The sequence below is a fragment of the Homalodisca vitripennis genome, unplaced genomic scaffold (assembly GCF_021130785.1).
Source record: "Homalodisca vitripennis isolate AUS2020 unplaced genomic scaffold, UT_GWSS_2.1 ScUCBcl_94;HRSCAF=1077, whole genome shotgun sequence".
Lineage (NCBI taxonomy): Eukaryota > Metazoa > Arthropoda > Insecta > Hemiptera > Cicadellidae > Homalodisca > Homalodisca vitripennis.
In genome coordinates, this window is record NW_025776233.1 from 104495 (window position 1) to 127162 (window position 22668).

Consider the following 22668-nt stretch of genomic DNA (forward strand, 5'->3'; position numbering starts at 1 on the left):
TGTCTAATAATAAAAGAAGGACTTACTCGGATCGCAAGGTTCAGATGTATCATTTAAACAGGTAGCCAAGTTGATTATCCTTTATCATAGACTTTGTTTACAATATAAATATCAAATTATTACTCTGCATAAATATATTGATATTATATTTATTAATACAACTTATACCAAAAACATTATTGTTCTCCTTTTTATAAATGTTTAAATATTACGATATATGTTATAATATTATTATAAGATTATTATTACAGAAATCATTTAAAAATAATTACAGTTGATTGAAAATAAATATTCATTTTATATGAATTACCGTGGAATATAAAACACATTGTTTTCTTTGGAATAAGAAGGAAAAAAGGGAAAATATATAAATTTAATAACATAAAATGTTAATCTTTCCGAAGCGATATATTTACTTTAAAATAGTTAATACTTATGATGGAATTTTAGGCCAGTAATTGTAAACAATATTACACGTTTATACCACTTTTTTTCTCGTATCATCTTAATATTCCTTAATGTCACACTTATTTGTCGTTTTGTATTGGTTATGTTTTTACTCTAATAACACATTAATAAATGTGAATATAATGTATTAATGTACGCCCAGCACTTGTCAATGTTTGGGGTCAGTGAATAATATAATAAATCTTTTATTAAGTGATCCAATGTTCAAGTGGCTGATATTTTGAAATAAATCAGTCTAAAATGTACGCACTATATAAATCTTTTGTCAATTACTTTTTTAACTTTATTCACTTAAATCTGCAAAATGTTTACAAAGTTACTATATTAAGGACTATTCTATTGTGCGCAACATCCGTACGTATCTAGGTATATATCACAACAATGCCACTTAAATTAATCAATAGAAAAAAATGTTAAAACCATGATCCGGATAAAATTTTCTTTACGGAGTCATGAATATTAACGGGTATTTTTAATTTAAAAGCGTATAAAATTACAAAGAACAAACCGTCAAGCCCATTTGCCTAATTGTTCAATTAGACCCTTGTCCTCAGACAAAGGTGTTTCAATAAATTCTAGTCAATTTAACTTTCCAACCGTTACACTTTCAATTCCTGAATTAAACGTAGTAAATCATTTTTGAATGATTGAACCATTTAACTAATGCTACACAAAAATAATTTGTAATAACTAAATTGTTAGTAGCTATAATTAATTATTGGTCATTTGTACAGGTTTAGTATTGTATAAATTATTGTTAATGCTGTAATATATATAGAATATAAACAGAAAATAGTGTTGAGCATACCTGATGAAAATGCTAAAGATTTAATTTCAGTTACTAATAAGTTTCGGACGCCATTTCGAAGGTTAAAAAACCTTCCAGTGCTGATTGATATACAAGGACTTTTGATTCGTGTGAATTATATTTCAGACGCCAATGTCGAGTTTCCAAGATCAAGTAACTATGTTAAAAAGTGTATATTTATAGTAAATTTTAATTACTTTGGACTAATTATATTTTTGTTGCACAGTAAATTTTGCCTTTTTCCAGAAAAAAAAAGAAAAAAAACATATAAACAGTACTGAGAAGCCTACTTATGTGAAATGAAAACAAAGATAGGTGTCATAACTGTCTTTTAATTTTTTGTTTGAGTTTTGTTTTTGGCGATGGAAGAATTTTGAAGGAAACAGGGTTTTCCGGACATTTGCCATCGTTCAGTGATACAAGAAATCAGAAACATTTAGTGTTACTGATTTTGTGTATCACTAAACGATGGTAAGGGTCCCGAAAAATCCTGTCTTTTAATGTATAATAGAAAGTATGTTAAAAGTGTATATTTATGGTACATTTGAATTACTTAAAACTAACTATTTTTTGTTGCACAGTAGATTTTGCTTTTTTTCCCGACAAAAAAGAAAAAGAACATATGTAGCAGTTCTGAAAAGCCTACTTATGTCAAAAGACAATAAAGATAGGTGTCGTAACTGTCTTTTATTTTTTTGTTAGTTTGGTTATTGCCTATTGAAAGATTTTGAAGGAAACGGGTTTTTCCGGACATTTGCCTCCATTCAGTGATACAAGAGATCAGAAACATCTGGTGTTACTGATCTTTTGTATCACTAAACGATGGTAAGGGTCCGGAAAAATCCTGTCTTTTAATGTATAATAAAAGACTAATTTTTTTCAAAACTGCATTGCTAGCAGTTTCCCGCAGCTTTCCACGCTATTTCGTATGCGTGGCCGGTGTATCACCACTGGTTCGAGTCGGGTATACTTCCGACACCAGTTCAGAGTTGCCTTGTTGCTGCGATCAACAAATACATTATTATATACACATATTAAATACATATATTTATAACTATAGTAATTTACTTCATTCGCTTTTGTTTTGTTACATCTTTGGTTTTGTCTTATTTCCAGAGCAAGAAAATATATGAGACAGATCAGAGAATCTGTTAAAGGTCAACTGAGATTGGTTTTAGAATAGTCTTTAAATTAATAGTAAAAGTGAGATTGTAACTTAGTTTTTATAATTAATACTTAATATTTTCTAAAAATTTTCAGTTAAAAGATCATTAAAATACACTATTTACCTGTTTGTTTCTTTTGTAAACTTAAAATTTATTTAAAATATTTTAGAATATTTAGTGCTGTAATTGATATTTCAGTTCAAAGCACAGCCCATAAACCTTTCACACAGCATAGTTCTTGCCGACTATTTTAAAGGAAATGATTTATTTTATGTTTAATTAATAATATTTTAAGCAATTTCTAAGGTATATGAATACAGTACTTACTAAATCTGAAATATCAATTGCGACGTGATAAATAATGGATACTCAGAGATTTATCATTAAAAAAATGTATACATTTTTTAATTTGTCCTTAAATTATGGTTGTGGTGTCATAAAAACATTGTTTACACAGAACAGTTGATTACATTTGATATCCTCAGTTCATTAATAGTTCACAAAATTAGAGACTAAGATGAGATATTTCACTGCTTTATTGGCCATTAGGACGTACCCCAGATAAATGTTTTAAATACGAATAGGCCTATATTTATCAAATTGGCCGTAAGAATGTCCATGTAACATTTCAGTTCCATCGGTTCAATAGTTTAGGCAGTATAAAGGTGTTTTCTAATAGTATGATAAAATGTATGATTAATTGGCCATTATTTTAATTAAATGTTTGATCTATATTCAATATTCCAAAATATTTTTTGGTCTTTTAAATAAACTGGTAGTATTAACTGCAAATTAAAGAATGTATTTTAACATTTGTGAATACATGAATATGGTCCGAAGTACTACAATGATTTTCATAAATCCCGCACATATTGTATTGTAAGAATAACTTTAAATCAGTTAATAGATTGAGTTACCTGCATTTAGTAAAATAGTTATAAAGAAAAATTCAATCGCGGATTGAAAGAAAGAAACCTTAAAGCGGGGAGTAAGAATAATTATTAACCACCCTTTCACAACTGTAGTGGATTTCCATTACAGCCATTAATTTTGTTTCACAATATGTCTCTAAAAGTTTTGAACTTTTCTCCACTTTATTACATTCAGTGAAATATGTTAACAAAAAACATAACCGTGAATGCAGTATTATTATGCTTACGGTCTTTAAAATTAGAAGATGCAGAAAAGGATAAAAAGGGAAGTCGTAGCATTAACTAAACATATTCTATACGGGGATTAAATAATAACACATTGGTGTGCTATTTTATATGTAAAAAATATTTGTTTTAAAAGATCTTTAGAGATTTGATATACACCATAAAATTGTTTGAACCTCAATTTACAGTATATAGTGTTCTTTTATTAGCTTTCCATTAATACGAGTCTTAAATGTTATTTACTTGTGCAAGAGAATACAGAATTTTAATTATGATGCCATTTATCACGATCGTTGTAATATTAATGCTACATTTTAGGGCGGAATTTATGTATAAAGGAATTATATCCAGGTGCAGGACATGTCAGAGAACTACTGATGAAACAAGGATGCATTTCCTTGTCTAGTACAAATAATAACGTGTATTCTGAATTTAACTTACAGTTAATGGAAGAATTATTCACATAATTTTTCTTGCAACTTTGGAATTGTAACCGATACATGACTTCTCTAAGCCATTAATTCAATAGAGGTTACTACAAGACTAAAAAGTAATGTGAGAAAGCTTATGTAAAACCGTTTCGGATCGCGGAGCTGTAAAAACATCTGCGAGTGAGATAAAATTTCGATAGATTATTATCAAGAAATGAAACTTTAATTACAATTAAAGTGATGGCTCTTAAAGGAGCAGTACGAAAGGAGTTTTTTCAAACATCAAGGCTCTGATCCAGTGACTTCTAAAAATTACAAAATTTCCCATAACATATTATAAATTATACAAATATAATGAGGTATTATGTATAATTATACTATATGAATAAAATATAGCGATTTTTATTATATTATACGATATTATTATTATGATCAATATGCTAATTGTGCCGAGGCCAAATCGAGAAGAATAGACTCTTTTCTAAAGTCTAATTACTGTGCCTCATGTTGGTCCAATATCCTGTATATAAGGTGTATTTTGTACAATAGTTAATTATATAAATAAATTTTATTTTATAATTGAAAAACCTGTTAATTGTAAACAGCAATTAACTGTAAACATTTTAAACATCATGACTACTTAAATAATATGAATATAAATTATGCCTTGTTCATTTTTATACTTAATAGAGCACAATCATGATGACTAAATTTAGATTGTAAGATCCCTCCACAAATTAAAATATATTTCTGAAACCATTCCAGCTATTCAATAAAATATCATGGAACGTTATATCGAGGAAAATTCGAGTTATTTTGCAGATAATTTATAAAAAAAACGTTTACTCTCCCATTTCAAGGCTTAAAACCACTGATCTTTAAACTGACATCCAAAATGGATCATAAAATGGGATTTTTCTAATTAAAACTTATCTCAGGAATGTTTAGAATGTTATTTGAACATAAAATGCTCTTGGTGTCCTTATTTCTCAACGGGAAATCGTGTGCCATGCCTCAGGCAACTGCTTGTTTAAATAATAAGTTTAATTTAAAAAAATATAACACATATTTACAAGTTTTTAGTAACATAATAATAATAGGTTTCAATAAATAAGTGTTAATGTAACCGTTCATTAAATAAATAAATTAATATGAATTTGTATAATCCATTTCCTATGGAATCGCAATAACTAATAAAGTACAACTACAACCTACTTTGATACTGAAATTCAATCTCAAGATGGAGGTCGTATACATATTAAGAACAGATTATTGATCAAATTTACATGCCTTTGAGATTTTAAATATGTATCAATAAGTATATGCTATGTTTAACTCGTAAAAGCGAAATATTACTTGATAGTCTACTTTTTTTAAATCACTTTATAGTAATTCAAGTATTAAATATGGGCGGTAGTTTGAAGTTTAAACAAAATTGTCAAAACTCTTTCTGTCATACCAAAATATTGCACAGTAATGCTTTGTAATAAAAATAGCTGTATCTTATTCTGCAGTATAAATTTACTAACTGAGTGAAAATAATTGTAGTGATAGTAGCAAAAACCATACTGAAGCTGTTATTAAATTTGTCCCTTGCCCGATTTAGGACTTTTCAGTATCCGCACTTTTCTCGTTTCTTCGTCTTTCTGAAACAACCAAACGTCCAGACATTATTACCTATTCAAATTTTTCGCTTTACACAAGTGATTACAGACAGTAAGTACTTTTAGATGCACTGATTAAATTATGTTTAAATATGTAATTTTTTATGTTTATAATTGAACATTAGTAAATATTTTAACAATTGAAAAAATTGTGATTAATCTCCTGATTTCAATACTTCTTGCACACACACACACACACGCACACACACACACACACACACACACACACACACACACACACACACACACACACACACACACACACACACACACACACACACACACACACACACACATATATATGTGTGTGTGTGTGTGTGTGTTTGTGCGTGTGTATATATATATATATATATATATATATATATATATATATATATATATATATATATATATATAATGACACATTTGCAGCGATTACGCAATATAGTAATCGCCAAACCAACAACTAGAGGCACCCAGATTAAAAAATATAGTATATTATAGGTGAATAAATAATCCCATTGTGGGTCAGGACAATATAGTCCATAGAAAATATAATGAAGGTAGACAATAATTTGTAGTCTGGGTTTCTCTGAAGTCGATACGATGTAAAGAGTCTATCTTCTGCTTCTTCTTTATTAAAACTCACATTGAATCAACCCCTCCTACTACAGTTATGTTATGTGTAGAAAACTTAATTGCTCCACTGTGCTTAGAGATCGTGTCCAAAACATTGTAGTGCACATAATCGTGCACTTGATGGGACAATGAGAATACCTCTTCCCCTAAATTACAACGTTTTTTATATTGCGTAGTCTAAGTGACTCTAATGTCGACACGATCAAATCAAATCAAAAAATCTTTATTTATCAGATATATACAGTAAGTATACAATTGAATAGTGTCCAAAGACTCGCAGTCTGTACATCATAAAACTACTAATATAAGTACATCTAAATCTACGAGGAGGTGGAAAAGTACTCCTCCAGAGAATACAATGCCTTGTTTATCAAAAAACATTTAACTGTGTTTTTGAATATTCTTAGATTAGTTAAATTTTTTATGCTAGTGGGTAAATGTTTAAAAAATTTCAGCCCCATGTATGATGGTTTTTTCTCATAATACTTTAAATTGTGATGAGTTGTTACAATGTATTTTTTTATTTCTGGTGTTGTATGGATGAGGTTCAAGATTTAATTCATTACTTATTTGATTATTTTTTTCAATTAGAATCGTGTCAAAAATATATTGGCCATATATTGTTAGAATTTGTAATTCTTTAAATTTCTCCTTTACTGTTTCATTGTAATCTAGTCTCAATATAATTCTAATTGCCTTTTTTTTAGTTTAAGAATGTTATCCATATTTGTTTTTGTCGTTGCACCAAAGAGACATATTCCAAAAGATAAATGAGAGTGGAAATTTGCAAAATATCTATTTCTAAGTGTTTTTTGGTTACAAAAAAACGACATCCTATAAAGAGAAAATATCCCCGAGCTTAATTTTGACAATATTTTATCCACATGTTTGTCCCAGCTTAAATGTTGATCTATTGTTAGGCCGAGAAATTGTGTGCTTTTTTTACTCTCAATTTCTTCTGAGTTGAACGTAATTAATGGTTCGGATATCTGTTTGTTGTTGTGTGTTTTTAATTTTACAAAGTTAGTTTTTTGAGCATTTAACATTAAGTTGTGCTGCTTAAAGAAAGTTCCAATATTTTCTAATTCAATGAAACTTATTATCTCAACCTGTTCAACAGTATTGGCTGCTACTTTAAGATTTGAGTCGTCTCATAAAGACACAGATTATTTTGGGGTGCACGTGTGAGTGCGCTCCCTACATCATTTATATAGCATAGGAACAGAAGAGGGCCCAAAATCGATCCCTGAGGGACACCATATCTAATCATTTCAGTTTCTGAAGAAACCTTTAAGACTCTATTTTCATGCGTTCTATGGGTAATTTCTACAAATTGGCATCTATTGTAAATGTACGATTGAAACCACTTAATTGAATTTTTTTTATTCCTAATGATTGTAATTTAGTTATCAGGTGAGAATGGCTTACACTATCGAATGCCTTAGATAGGTCCATAAAGATTCCTGCTGTATATTCACCTTATTCTACTGATTCAATTATAGACTCAACAAAAGATACAGCAGCGGTTATTACTGATTTTTGTAGTCTAAAACCGTGCTGAATATTAGTTAGTAATTTAGAATCCTCTAGGTATGTTATTAATTGTTTGTTAACTATTTTCTCATAAATTTTTGAAATTATCGGAAGAAGGGAAATTGGGCGATAGTTTGACACAGTTTCTGGACAGTTTTTTCTTATGGATTGGTATGATTTTTGATCTTTTAAGCTGATTTGGGAAAATACCTGAAACAAATGATGAATTTATTAAGTGGCTTACAATTTGGATTAAATACTGTTTGGTATTTTTGATCACTTTTATAGGGATTTCATCATATCCGGCAGAGTTTTTGTTCTTTATTGAGTTTATGGTTTTTTCCACCTTCTCTGCATCAATAAATTTAAAGTTAAAACCTTTTCTAATACATTGTGCTTGTTCCTTTTCGCTAACTTCTGTATTTTGACAATTAAATTCACCGATCTCCTGAACTACATGTACAAAGTATTTATTAAATACATTAGATACAGTTTTAGGACTATACCAACTTTTATTTCCCTCTTGCAAAGAGATGTTTTTAATTTCATTCTGATTTTTTTGCCCAACTTCAGAGTTAATAAGTGCCCACACTGTTTTTTGTATATTTGTAGATTTTTCTATTTTATTTTCAAAATAATCGGTTTTAGCTTGTGTTAATTTTATTTTATACTCACATTTTCTTTGTTTGAAGTCTTTATTTAAAAGAGCATTTGTCTTTCCTCTAGTTTTTTTAGCCAATTGTATTAGTTCTTTTTTGTCATTTTTAAGATCTTCTGAAATCCAATTTTGTTTACAAATTTTTTCAGTAACTAAGGTTTTAGGAAAAGAAATATCAAAATAATATTGTAAAGTATTATGAAACTCGTCATATTTTTTCAACAGAGGCCATGTAAACGTTCTCCCAAGCTTCATTTTTTAGGAGCCTATTAAATTCACTCATGATTTGGGCTGAAAACTTGCGTATTTCGCGCTTTATAGGTAATTTTTTTTCGACTTTTATCTTTGGATTGTGAATATGCAGCAATTGTCCGTCATGATCTGAGAGACAGGTTATTACCCCCTCTACAGTTAGTAAGGAATCATGACAGTTTTTTACTATGAAATTATCAATTGCTGATGCAGAATTTTCTGTTACTCTTGTCGGAAAATTGATAAGATACCTCATGTTGTGACTTTTTAATATATTTTTGAATAATTTGAGTTCATGGTCATTTTTTTAAACATTTATGTTAACATCTCCCCCTATAACTATATGATCAAATTGTTAAAAAAATAGTCAACTAATATGCTTAACCTATCTAAAAATACTACACAGTCTGACCTAGGCGATCTATATACCCCTATAGCCAACATTTTAAAGGAACCAACTGTATAGCTACAAGCACTAAACTCAAACTGTTTTTCTTCGAGTAATCTGTCTGGCAAAGATTTAGGTACTTCCACCCGCTTCCAATTCAAACCTTCCTGGCAGAGCATCATGACTCCTCCTTTAGCAGGGTTCTCTCTACAGTAAAAACTGTTAATTTTGTACCCTTGTATATTAAGTCTATTCACTTCATTATTTTTCATATCATGTTCGGTTAATATTAAAATCTGAGGATTTAATTCATCTTGGATGACTAGTAATTGTTCAATTCTTGAAGCTAGATGTTGTATATTTTGGTGGAAGATTGTTATTAAATGTTTTACTTTTGCTAACCTGCTGGATGAGACAGTGCTACAATTGAGTTTAAAGAAGAAACGGGTGTTGAAGTCAGTCGTTCTGCAAGTTGTGGTGTATTGAGTTGTGTGTTCTTCAGTGTAGTGAACTGTGGTGTGCTGTGTTGTATGTCCTGGTGTGTTATGAGCTGTGGTGTACTGGGTTGTATGTCCTGGTGTGTTATGAGCTGTGGTGTGCTGGGTTGTGTGTCCTGGTGTGTTGTGAGCTGTGGTGTGCTGTGTTGTATGTCCTGGTGTGTTGTGATCTGTAGTGTGCTGTGTTGTGTGTCCTGGTGTGTTGTGAGCTGTGGTGTGCTGTGTTGTATGTCCTGGTGTGTTGTGAGCTGTGGTGTGCTGTGTTGTATGTCCTGGTGTGTTTTGTGAGCTGGGGTGTGCTGTGTTGTGTGTCCTGGTGTGTTGTAAGCTGTGGTGTGCTGTGTTGTATGTACTGGTGTGTTGTGAGCTGTGGTGTGCTGTGTTGTGTGTCCTGGTGTGTTGTGATCTGTAGTGTGCTGTGTTGTGTGTCCTGGTGTGTTGTGAGCTGTGGTGTTCTGTGCTGTGTGTCCTGGTGTGTTGTGAGCTGTGGTGTACTGTGTTGTATGTCCTGGTGTGTTTTGTGAGCTGGGGTGTGCTGTGTTGTGTGTCCTGGTGTGTTGTAAGCTGTGGTGTGCTGTGTTGTACGTACTGGTGTGTTGTGAGCTGTGGTGTGCTGTGTTGTGTGTCCTGGTGTGTTGTGAGCCGTGGCGTGCTGTGTTGTATGTCCTGGTGTGTTGTGAGCTGTGGTGTGCTGTGTTGTGTGTCCTGGTGTGTTGTGATCTGTAGTGTGCTGTGTTGTGTGTCCTGGTGTGTTGTGAGCTGTGGTGTTGTGTGTCCTGGTGTGTTGTAAGCTGTGGTGTGCTGTGTTGTATGTACTGGTGTGTTATGATCTGTAGTGTGCTGTGTTGTGTGTCCTGGTGTGTTGTGAGCTGTGGTGTACTGGGTTGTGTGTCCTGGTGTGTTGTGAGCTGTAGTGTGCTGGGTTGTGTGTAATTTTCAATATTTACATGACTTTTTCTATAAGGTATGCCAAGTCTTTAGATGTTGTGCTGGTCTCTGGTTGAAGAACAGGTGAAGATTCTTGTAGATGGTATTCATCAATAATCTGCTGAAGGCGTTTCACAAAGTAATTGAAAGGCACGCCATTGTATAAGGGCCGGTTTGCGCGTTGATAATAGCAAACTATGTCGACACTTGCTCCTGTAGTTTTTTGAAATTCTGTGAGATTTTTTATGAAGTGATTCGGCCAAATTTGATCTCTTACGCATCCCATTGCTGAGCATATAAGTAGCTTCAGTTTTCTTTTTCTGAATTCTTCAATAAATTGCAAGAAGGCAGCATCATAGTCGAAAATTGTTGGTTTTCCATTGAATTCCGGTTTAGTAATCAAGCTGAACACACTTCCTCCATCCTCGATCCTCTGGTAAGCCAAGTGACTACTAATACAATCCGAAGGTAACGCGATGTAAAGGGTTCGCTTTGAGCTCCTCCGTTGACGTATTTCATGAGACGAACAAGACTCCCAGTAATTATGAATGTGACAGCGTCAGATTTCAGACGTTGCACAAAGAGTAATATCAACTGGAGCAACTCAGCATTCAGTCTTATTAGTACACAAACAAGATATGTTTACAAATATTATTTATTCTTCAAGCTCCTACTACCAAATTTCCCACTGCTTTCAACTGTATATTGAAATCTGCATGACTCAATCTTAATATAAATATCTGTCATAAAGCAAGAGTTCGATAATTTAACCTGATTGAACATACTGAAACAAAAACTTAAATTGGTTACTAAAATACGTGATAAAAATAACTCTTTTCTTTTAATAAAAACAACTTTTTGTAATTCTAGTTAAAATTACCTAAAACCAACTTATATATTTAAAGGAACTTGGAAACTAAACCGCTATGGAACAAAACAAGAGAAAATCACTGGAATAAATTAGATACTATGCAAACATTGAAACAAAATTTTATTTCGCTATGCAACTAGCGACGGAAACAAGACGCATTGTCATCAGTCAATACTATCTGTAATAATACAAAATTAAACTTTGAAACACAGCGTACAAACAAAGTAAAATAAATATCACGATTGGATGTTTTGATACAATTCTGTTTACATTGAATCTGACAGAGAATCAATTTCGCGCCTCGCTGCCAAAGCCGCCTTTAATCTTTAATACCGCCGACCAGCTGTAATTAGTTTCTCTACGTTTTAATTGCCTTTAGCGACTTTACTTTCCAGTAGGTGATGAATGCGTACTTTGTGTGTCAGCGACAGTTTGTGTGCAGGACATCGGGACAATGTAGAACCACACAATGGCCTTTGTCGGTCAACACGAGTCCATGTTCTTGTACACAATACAGCATTTGTGTTTGGGTCTAACTGATTATCCTAATATGTTAAACATCAGCACAGCTTTTAATATGCTGTTTAACGATATAGTAGTACATAACGTGGAATGTTTAAAATCAACAATGTTTAAAATACAAATAATAAAAATGAAATAAGAAGGCAATGATACATAATGAAAAGAGATGATCAATAGGACACATTTTGTATAACCACGTCACATATTTTTATGACCTACACATGAAAGACAAATAGATCGAACACGTTTAGTTAATATTCACAGGTAGCATAGTCGTAGTATATAAATAAGTCAATTTTTTCTTTATTCACTCTGATTCTTAAATTTTTTTCGCTGTCAACCTATTACGTGAACTACCATTTTCCACATTTCCATACCCTTCTCAATGGGAACAATATATTTAACTGACACATAGATATTACTTGACTCCAAGATTAAATTTCAAAATGTCTGCTAAATATTTCCGATACAGTATATCTTGCAAATAATACAATATTAAGGTTGGGCTCAATATTGTCACTTAGTTTGTCTATCATCAAGATCTATTGTGATGCCCCGTTATTAATCATTATTTCGGATGAATAAAGGAAGAAATATGTTTAGATTTAATGTGTACATTGGAACTATCGTATTAAAATATTTACAAAAGTCTACTTTAGATTTATACTTGAAACTGGTTTACTAGTTTTAAAACTTTAGAAAACATGCAATGGATGAGAATTTAAACAATAAAAGTAGCAATGAACGCTTTCTTGCTACATAAAATTAAAAATATACAGGGAACTTCAGTTAAAGTAATTTGGATAATAGAGACACTTGGGCCAACTAGGGTCCATAATTAAAAGATAGAACTAAAAAGCACGTAGAGTAATCCAATTAGTTACATCTGATATACTTAAACTGCAGAGCACTACTTGCTTGGGTAACAGAGAGAAGTTAAATGGTTCATTTGTGTTTGGAGACTCTTTTATTGTTTGTAATAGAAGTATTTGATCAACTAAAGATTTGCGGTAAATGCAGAATTTTGAAATTTAATAATGCAACGAATTCTCAACAAATTTTAAGAAATGTTGCATTACCTACTAAATTTACTAACAATAAAATGGTCCAATAAAAAAAAACTAATTCTTTTCTATAATTAAACTCGTGTACAATATATTATACGTAATTTATTCATGTATATCAGATGGTGTTATATTGGTATACATATGAACATTATAATGCACATCCGTTTTGAAATAGAGGTTAGGCAAAATAAAACTTAACTGAAATGATAAAGGCCATTAAAGTTTCAAAAAGATGATAGATGGGAGGAAATGTGTGACAGCGGCTATATAACGTAATCCGAAAGTAGTAGAGGAAATAAAAAGAGAGTAAAAATATTATAGATCTATACATTTTCATGCCTTATGTACGAAAAACATTCTAAATAGGTAATTATAATATTAAACAGTTTTACATATTATAAATGAAAATGCAGAAAACTCTTATACTTCAGTCTAACTTGAAACAAATTTAATTTCAACTTAGAAATGTTTAATTTTAAACATAAATAAAAGTACCGCTCCAGATACAATTACTAAGTTAATAGTTTCAAAGTTTCTTTGCAGTAAACAAAATGCCAAATAATGTGTAATAATTATTATAAAACTTGAGGTATTTTGTTTTAGCACTGGCAGTTCTTTGTAATAATAAAATAATGTCCTACAATTAGACAATTTTATGAAATATAAAGCAGTTAATTGTTTATAATTTTTTATAAATAACGTTACTTCTTTCTCTACATCATTTGTAAAAAAATTAATTTATATAAATAAATATTATTGTTCGATTTCACTCGGAACAGCGTACACTTGATATACCATGCACAGAGAACTCTTCCGGATTTCCTTTCAATATATAGTAATTATAAACATTACCAATTTTGAATGACAATTACCATTAAGATGGAGCGATACAATATCATTTAATTCATTATAACGAAGGATCAGTATTAAGCCAAAAGGAACTTTGAGTTAATAGTCTACGGGAATTAACAGACAATTAATCTTCAACAATAAGTAGTTTTCTCATGTGCCGATGCACCAAATACCTGGATTAAACTAGGTGTAGAGCAAGTTAAAGTAATTGAATAAAATTTGCCAGCACAAAAACAATTTTAACATCAGAGTACTGCACAAAGTGAACATTTTATTGGATATAAGTTACATAAACAAGACAGTGCCTATTATACAGCTTTGGGGAACGCCAGAGATTATATAAAGAAATCTAGAACATGTTTTGCTCAAATAATTCATTATCTCGACAAATTGGGTTCTAACAGAGAGGTAGGAGTCAAAATATTGAATTAAACTCCTATAACACCACAACCCTCCAATTTTCTTAGAAGAAGTCGACTCAGATTGTAAAATATCCCAAGTGTGCATTCCTCCCGATTCAGAGCAGTGAGTGCAGCAACAAGTAAGTCAATTATGATATCAACTGCAATATTCATGACATATTTATGTATGCGATGAAATATAATCAATTTATTAATTTTACTAAAGAAATATAAATTATCCGCTCTATAAAAAAGTAGCAAAGTGTATGAAGGTAACATATTTATTCCTGCGAAATGTATATAGAGTCAAGACATTTTTTTCTGCCCCTGAATGACTTAAATACAGTTGAGAGTTATATATATATATATATATATATATATATATATATATATATATATGTGTGTAATTATATATACAAATTTGTGTGTGTGTGTTTTTTATAGTTTTCATGAAAGCTATCATTTAAAGAACCTATATGTGAGTATTATATTTTCATTTCACATTTATTTCCTTGTATGACCTTTGACTATATATGTTGTACTGTTGTAAATAAAAATATAAAATCGATAATTTGAAACTAATATAGTTACACATTTTAGATATTTATTTGTGGAACACCAAAGTGGGATATTAAAAAGCATTCTTTTATTTTGAATAAGATGGGATGAGTTTTAAATATCTAAATGTACTCACTTAAAAGATTTTTACTTTGTATCTTATTATGACACATTATCAGAAGTGATCTATAAGTCGTACATAAATCGAGTTTTACCCATTGAATCACAAACATAAAGTATTTATGTAGTTATATGTATTGGAGGAAAACACGTTTCGTAGCTTCAGAAAATTCTGTAAGACGAATGTACGGTACTCCAGGACAAGTTAAGAATTGAAGTTGATCTAACACAAACTTTAATGAACTGACTTTAATATTCAAAGAGGTCACATTCTTCTAACGTCCGATTTCAATGTTAATATTATACTTTGAATTTTGTTGTTTATTAAAGTGATTATCTCAAAAGCATTTGAATGCATATTTTTTATTTTATGTACACTAAATTAAAGCTGACCGTTAACACGTTAATTATGGTTTCTGAGTATTTATTTTACAAGAAATTTGTAGGATCCTTTTTGAATATATACTCTATTACTTTATTAAAACAAATCTACTGTTTGAATGCTATTTCGATTAGATAATTTGTTAGGGTACAATAAAGTGAGCCCAGTCCGAGTAAAATTAAATCCCGCAACGGGATCACGTTTGATCATAAAACGAGTATTCTCTAAACTGTTTTCGACTTTATTTGCTCTGGGGATTGCGTTTAGTACTTTGTTTTACTTTATACATACATTGGCCCGTTATGTTTGTTGATGGGAAGAAACGTATCTTACATATTGTTTTTCAAAAATGTATTTTTATTTAGTCGCATATTTATAATTTTTATGTCGTACAGATGTTTTAGGTGCAGCCTATTAGACCAATACCACTTCCAAGAAATTTACAAAATTTTTCTTATTCGACAAAAAATAAGTTAATTACATAGTTTCACCATTAATAAAAATGTTATATTTACTTCAACATCAATTAAATATCATCTAAATTATCCGGTTTCCACCACTTCGAAACCTGTTGAAAAGTTTGAATTCTTGAAATAGTTTACACAGTGAGTCCATTAACTATGTAAAGTGACAAATACTCGTTAACGAATTAAACCAATCCCTAGCAGTGAGTAGATACGATATTTAGTATAAATTTATTAGACGATTCGTTAGTTTTGGTGTTTAAAATTATCCCTGCAATATTACATACTGAGTACTGCCACAATATGGAACTCTTACGATATATAAAAATAATAAGTCCTGTAACCATCAATACAGCATCATGCGGGATACTGGTGGGTTCAAAATCTGTTTTACTAAAATACAATTTTAATGAATGAATTGTTGTCTTTGTAGCAATTTTAATAGGAAAGAATTAGTTTCCTTGATTTTAATATGGAAAAATGGTTGGAGAAAATCATTATTTCGGTTAGAAAGTTATAACATAAAACTGTTGGTAATCCAGCTCGTGGTAATCGGTTTGTGTATTTAAGGTAGAGTGTAGAAGATTAGGATTCTGGTAGTTTAGGTTTCAGTAAAATTATGACTTTTTTTTAATCCATCTTCTGGACCACGGATATAAACTATATTTCTGATTTCTTTGTTATGTTTTGCTGTGAGATGTTTAGTTTGTTTAATATAAAACTTAGTATCATGTACCGCGTCAAGCGTGCATGGTGTTTCATGAGTAACTAAAAGTCTACATATAGAATCATTCCTTAGATTTTATTTCACATGATGTATTGAAATTGTTTCATTGAACTGGGTTTCATAGTGGAGTTTTAATAACAATGTAAAATAAAAATGATGAAACTGCATGTGTTGGAGTAGTTAGACAACATATGATACTGCTACATCACATTCATTCAAGTCTTTTTAAAACATTGTTCAATATATGATTTATTCGTTGCCATCATGGTTACCCTTAAGACCAATTCAAAAGAGTCCACCAACTCTCAACCGAAATCCCATAGATGACACTAAAAATTAGTGAAATCGATGTTCCTTAGATAGAACTGAAGCTTTACACAAAACATAATTTGTGTAGTTAAGCTCCTTTAGATATCATTTTGACACATGACAGGTGTACAGACAGAAAAAAAAACCAACAGACTGATATTAGAGTTTCTAGCTTATTGAGTATTATAGAACAGCTTTATCTTCATTTTGATGTGTTAAACTTTATTAATTGTTATATTTGAGTCATTGATACTATGGTTAGTACTATATCTAGATTGTTTCACTTCACTTAATATAAAAACAATGAGGTTGATGTAAATGTTCCGTTCAACATATTTTCGCACCCGACATTAAGTGACAACTTTTTGACACGAACATTATAAAATGGAGACCTGTCAGTGAGAAGGTTATGTGATACTATGTTTCACCTTGAGTTCAACATATTACCTTTACGTAACATCTAAAGTAGAAGTCGTAATTAATTTTCATTGCTATGCGCACCCACACAATCCAGGATATTCCGTGTATAATAAAAATTATTTTGAGACAAATAAATATATTTGACTATGTAGTTGTGGATATTTTTTGCCTTTTTATTACTACAGCAATCAGTATAAAACTAAGTAGCATTAAAGTAAAATGTATTTTAATGTAAAATCTCCATGATGTAACGAAAAATACGTAATCACAAATAAAGTTAAGATAGAAAGAAAAAATGTCAAATGTCAAACTTTGAAGGCTTCACTACACATTCGATGGATTAAAAATATATACTTACATAATGAATATAGGGTTGCCATTCTATTTTACTTTGCCCGATTTTGTAATTTTATAAATCTATATTAAATTTAAATATATTAAAACTCTTTTTATTAATTACTCACTGACATTCGCCTTTCGGTCTGGGTCAGTCTTTGTACAGATAATCGTGTAGGGCTATCACATCGACGTGTGATATCTAATATAACGGAATATATTGAAATGCCTAGATATAGTATCATGAATTTAAATATCTTGGGAAATAACTCGAAATTTAACAATAATCTAAACGATTGATTGATATTCAATGTTGATGGGTAATATTAGTTAAATACAAATTAAACCACTTAAGATTATATGGGCATTTAAGAAATATACACTGGTTCCAGTGTATATTTCTGCAGAACTCAAACAGAAAGTGGCTGTCCATGGTTGCCTCTGTTGCGATAATCATCTAATGTATGTTTTCTGTTATACTGCAAGGGCGCTGCTCGTAATTTTTAACATCTTCATTTTAAAGCGCCTTAAAATTTATACAATTTGCTTATTGCATTTATATTGTACGTTTAACCACATGAATATGTATGAAAATATTTAGATTATTTACAAATATATATATATATATATATATATATATATATATATATATATATATTTATTTATTTATTTAATTTATATATATATATATATATGTGAATATATTTTAAGCTCGTTTAAAACTCATGTGTGACATAATGGAGGCACATAATAATTATTTATTAAATTGTGATTCGCGCAACTTCAGTATATAATAGTAAATTTGATTGCTTCTCTAAGGCACAATAAATTAGTTACTATTTATAAAATGTAAAAAAATAGATCAAAGTCTGGTAGAAGATTTATATTTTTGACCATGAACGTTTTATTAATTAACTGCCTTTTATGTTTATAACCTGCAGTATATTCCAATACTGCGTATACCGTCTTTTTCTACATGACTGGCAGCAGTTTGTGTATTTGCGTGTTTTTGATTGCCAATAATGAATTATACCTTAATAAAACCCTTTAATATTGCATATTTTGGTCGAGGAGATTGAAAAATTGATTAGAGTTTGTACCTGTCTTAGTAGATAAAACATCAAATTAGCTTATGTTAGTTTACACTCTTGTAAGTATTCTTTGAATTTAAATTAAAATATCTGCAGTTTGAGCTAATCTGATCTACAACATTCGGATCGCAATTGGAATGGATTTTAAAAATTTCAGTGCATTTCGAGTCAATAATACATTTTGGTAAAAACAAGCAGCCTTTTATATTTTCCTTATACAAAATTATTAATGGTATATAGTTATAGAGAGCTCTTACAAATAAATAATGTCAGTGGTAAGAAAAACCTAAACAATGTTTTTTTAAATACAAAAAATAATATAACATGATTAGTCCCTACACACAACGTAGGTATGGTCGGAATGGTTGACTTTAGGAGCTACTATTGCACCTTTATACCCAAAATGAAGTAACCAAGTACTTTGGACGTCCTCTAACCTCTAATCACAAATAATTATCGATTGTGCGATTCAAAGAACTGTCTGTTAGATGTAGTAATTCTCATTAACACAATTTTAGCAGTTTAGTTTGTTTGTATTTTACTTTGCATAGTATTTTGTTTTAAATATTTAAATTACACAAAGTGCAGATGTGGTGGGAGGGGTTGATGCAATCTAATTGTAGGGATGGGTTACAGTTATTTCTCCTCTTAGTGCTGGAGATCTTACATGTGTCTCTTACTAGTGCCTCTTACATCTGGAATCTTTCGCGGCCACCGACTCCTGAAATCCGGAGTTATGTTAATCGCCGACCTATCTTTTCATCTCTTAAATTGATAATGACCTTAGATTCTAGTTGGGGCGCTAAGAGGAAACTCAGCTGGAGCATCATCGAAAATTTACACATATTTCAAAAGAACCGAAATTTAGTTATAAAATTATCCTACGTTCACTAAATTTACAAGCTTACTTCCAAAGTACTTGTATATGTAGTATATGTCTGTTAGTAAATGTTTGAAAACATAAAGCTACTTGGTAAAAGCATAGCAAATAGATTATTGATACGAAAATAAAAAAACATTAACCATGCGTCCCAAGTTTCATGTTTAATACTTTACAGAAGAAGTACTATCTTTGACATGTATAATACGTGTCATAAATGCGGTTATTTAAGTACTTAATAAATGGTTTCAGTAACATTTCGCTCTTATTTGCAAAATGTTATTCAAGTTCAGTTATTAGTTTATTCAAAATTGGATTATGTGTATGTGTTGATGTTTCAAAATATATTTACCTATTTCCAAATATAAATAATCCATCGTTTAAATTTTAATGCTTTAACATTTTGTAGAAAGATTAAATATTGAAAAGGTGCTTTTATTTCAATAAAAGTTATATAACCGATAAGAAGTACTGTTTTTATGACTTTGACATTTTCGAGCACTTAATAACTCTTCTTTGACGTCAAAAATACGGCTCTCGTAGTGATTGGCAGCAATCTCTGCCCTTGATGTCTGTTTGATGGCGAATATTGCGCTCTTGCTTTAATATCAACTTTTTCATCTGTTATATTTGAACAATATCGGAATGGGTTTATCCGACATGTTTGTGGTTTCCTGTTATTGTTTCCTTATTTCTACTTTTACTTCCTTATAATTACCTGAAAACTGTATTGGAAGGATTCCTTTCAATTCAAGTCGATGTTTTGACGGTAATGCATTTAAAATAAGTAAATTATTGAATAACATTGAATCTAATACTCTATTTTTATTTGGTCAGTTATGAATTCGTATTTCTAATCTTGATCCTGTTCTTAAACACACAAAATACATTAGCCAGTCACTGAACGTGGATTAAATTGGAAATCCTAAACATCACTAACAACCGTTATAAGTTCAGTGGTTAGGGCTAATAAAAATAGGAATATAGTGGACAGACACAAAATATAAATTAATTAATGTTATATAAACCTATATCCAAGCGTAATCAATATGGAATCGTTATAGGCACAGTAGCCATATATAGGTTTATTGGAAGTAAATATTTTACATATTGATATGACACTAAAGTATCCATTGGAATAATACGTCTTGTGATAAAAAAATATATGTAAAATAAGAAACACATGAAATAAATTAAAATTAGGTTATATATCCGTAATAACACGTTAATTGGATCTAACTACCACCCAAAGCTGTAGAGTCTCTTCAAGGGTATAGTTACAATTTCTGAACAGTTTCTTACGGTGGATGTGTCACAATATTTGTGCTGTTGAAGTGGAGTTAAAACCTTTTCGATCATAAAATTTAACTAATATTTAGTTTTGACATGTAAATTATGGTTTTGTGTTTGTATCTGGTAACATTTAGTACGTTCAAGAGTAGAAATATCAAACTTTGTTAGCTTTAACAAATCTTAACCTTAAAAACCAAACTGATCAAATCTATATTTTGAAATAATATAAACAATAATAATATAGATATGTATCTAACCTTACTCCTAATATAGACTTTAGAACAAATATAGGGGTTGGGTGGGTCCTGACTTTTTATTCGCCCTGCGGAAGAGAGTTTTACATGCAACCTCAACGAAGCCCGTAACGTGACACAGAGTGAGGAGTATTCTTAACATGTTAACAGGAGGAAATCTGTTCTACTTGCAAATTAATACCACATACTTTTATAAGATTCGTGATTCAACATATAACACATACTTTTCTTAAAATAAACTTAAAAACAGCTGAAAATAAGCAAAAGACCTCTAGCAGTGAAATTACTCTTTAAAAATGAAAAATTAATTTCAGAGTAATTATAACTTAAAAGATATATATATATATATATATATATATATATATATATATATATATATATATATTTGACAAATATTTATGGTAAAACTTTACTCATTTCTCTGAAAACTGAAATAATTTAACTTATATAAATAGATATGTTGGAAACTGTATAGAAATATGACGTCATTGCATAAATGCGTTAAAAAGTTACACGGGAAGAGGAACATTAGCTGATTGTCGAGGAACTGGGAGATGTAACTCCTGTCATTTAGTCATCAGTCATCAACACGACAGCTGAATGTAACATTGTGGAAGCTCTTCGGATTTACAGCATGTCATCGCTAATGGAGACAAAAATATTGCAATTGGTACGTTGTTAAAAATAAATAGTGATAAAACACATATTGAAGGGCATATTTATGATTGAGAGAGCAGTATGTTTTCGCAGTTTATCAACTATTAAATTTGCCATTTTAATATTAAAGTGTATCCGTAAATATTATATACATACATTCCCAGGATCCTTTATTTGAAACACACTGATTACCAAAAAAAACAAACATAACCCAAACCAAGAGTTTAAAACATAAACAAAAGAGTTTTAACATTGAAATACCATACAAAACAAGAATCCAATGAGTAGTATGTTGAATATGTGTAAATGTTTACATAGCACTAATTTATATAACAGAAGGAAAAGAGAATCACCTTATGTTTAACCCATCTGATTGCTTTAATTTTAAAATTAATTGAGGTGTGATTTCAACAAAGTATATCATACATACATAATTGGGTAAGTGTTAACGAAACTCGGATTGCTGTAAAAGTTAATTTATAACTGGCTGTCTTGTAGACGATCTTCTTTTCATGATATCTGGAAAACGACCTGACAAATAGATTACGTTATTCTAGAAGGTCAATTTCTACATGAGAAACAGTTAGTTTGATGATGGTCAAAGTCAAAGTCAACTCTTTTATTGCCGTTTAGATAATACAATTATGTGGCAAAAACCATACCGAATAAATCTATAATTTTTAAATTCGTTCACAATACCACATTCAGACATACAATCGTTACATTCATCCATACCACTTACTCGCCAATTCTCTCCACCGCCAACGCCAATATCAGTCTTCTAGTTTGGAGTTCTCCCAACTATATCTCAAAAACTCGTCGACGCTATAGAATGCTTTAGATGCTAAAAAGCGCTTCAGACGAGTTTTTAACGCCTTGGGCGTTTTTACGTTTTTC

At 30.5% G+C, this 22668-nt stretch overlaps 1 protein-coding gene across 1 annotated transcript in view; it reads right to left on the reverse strand.

The window, feature by feature from the left end:
* Nucleotides 1–9540: 9540 nt before the first annotated feature.
* The window catches only part of LOC124370352 (variant surface antigen E-like), a 49188-nt gene continuing 36060 nt past the window's right edge, over nt 9541–22668 (reverse strand). Inside the window, exon 2 of the mRNA XM_046828641.1 lies at nt 9541–10548. Within this exon, the coding sequence (XP_046684597.1) occupies nt 9541–10548 (1008 nt within the window). The remainder of the gene's footprint in view (nt 10549–22668) is intronic.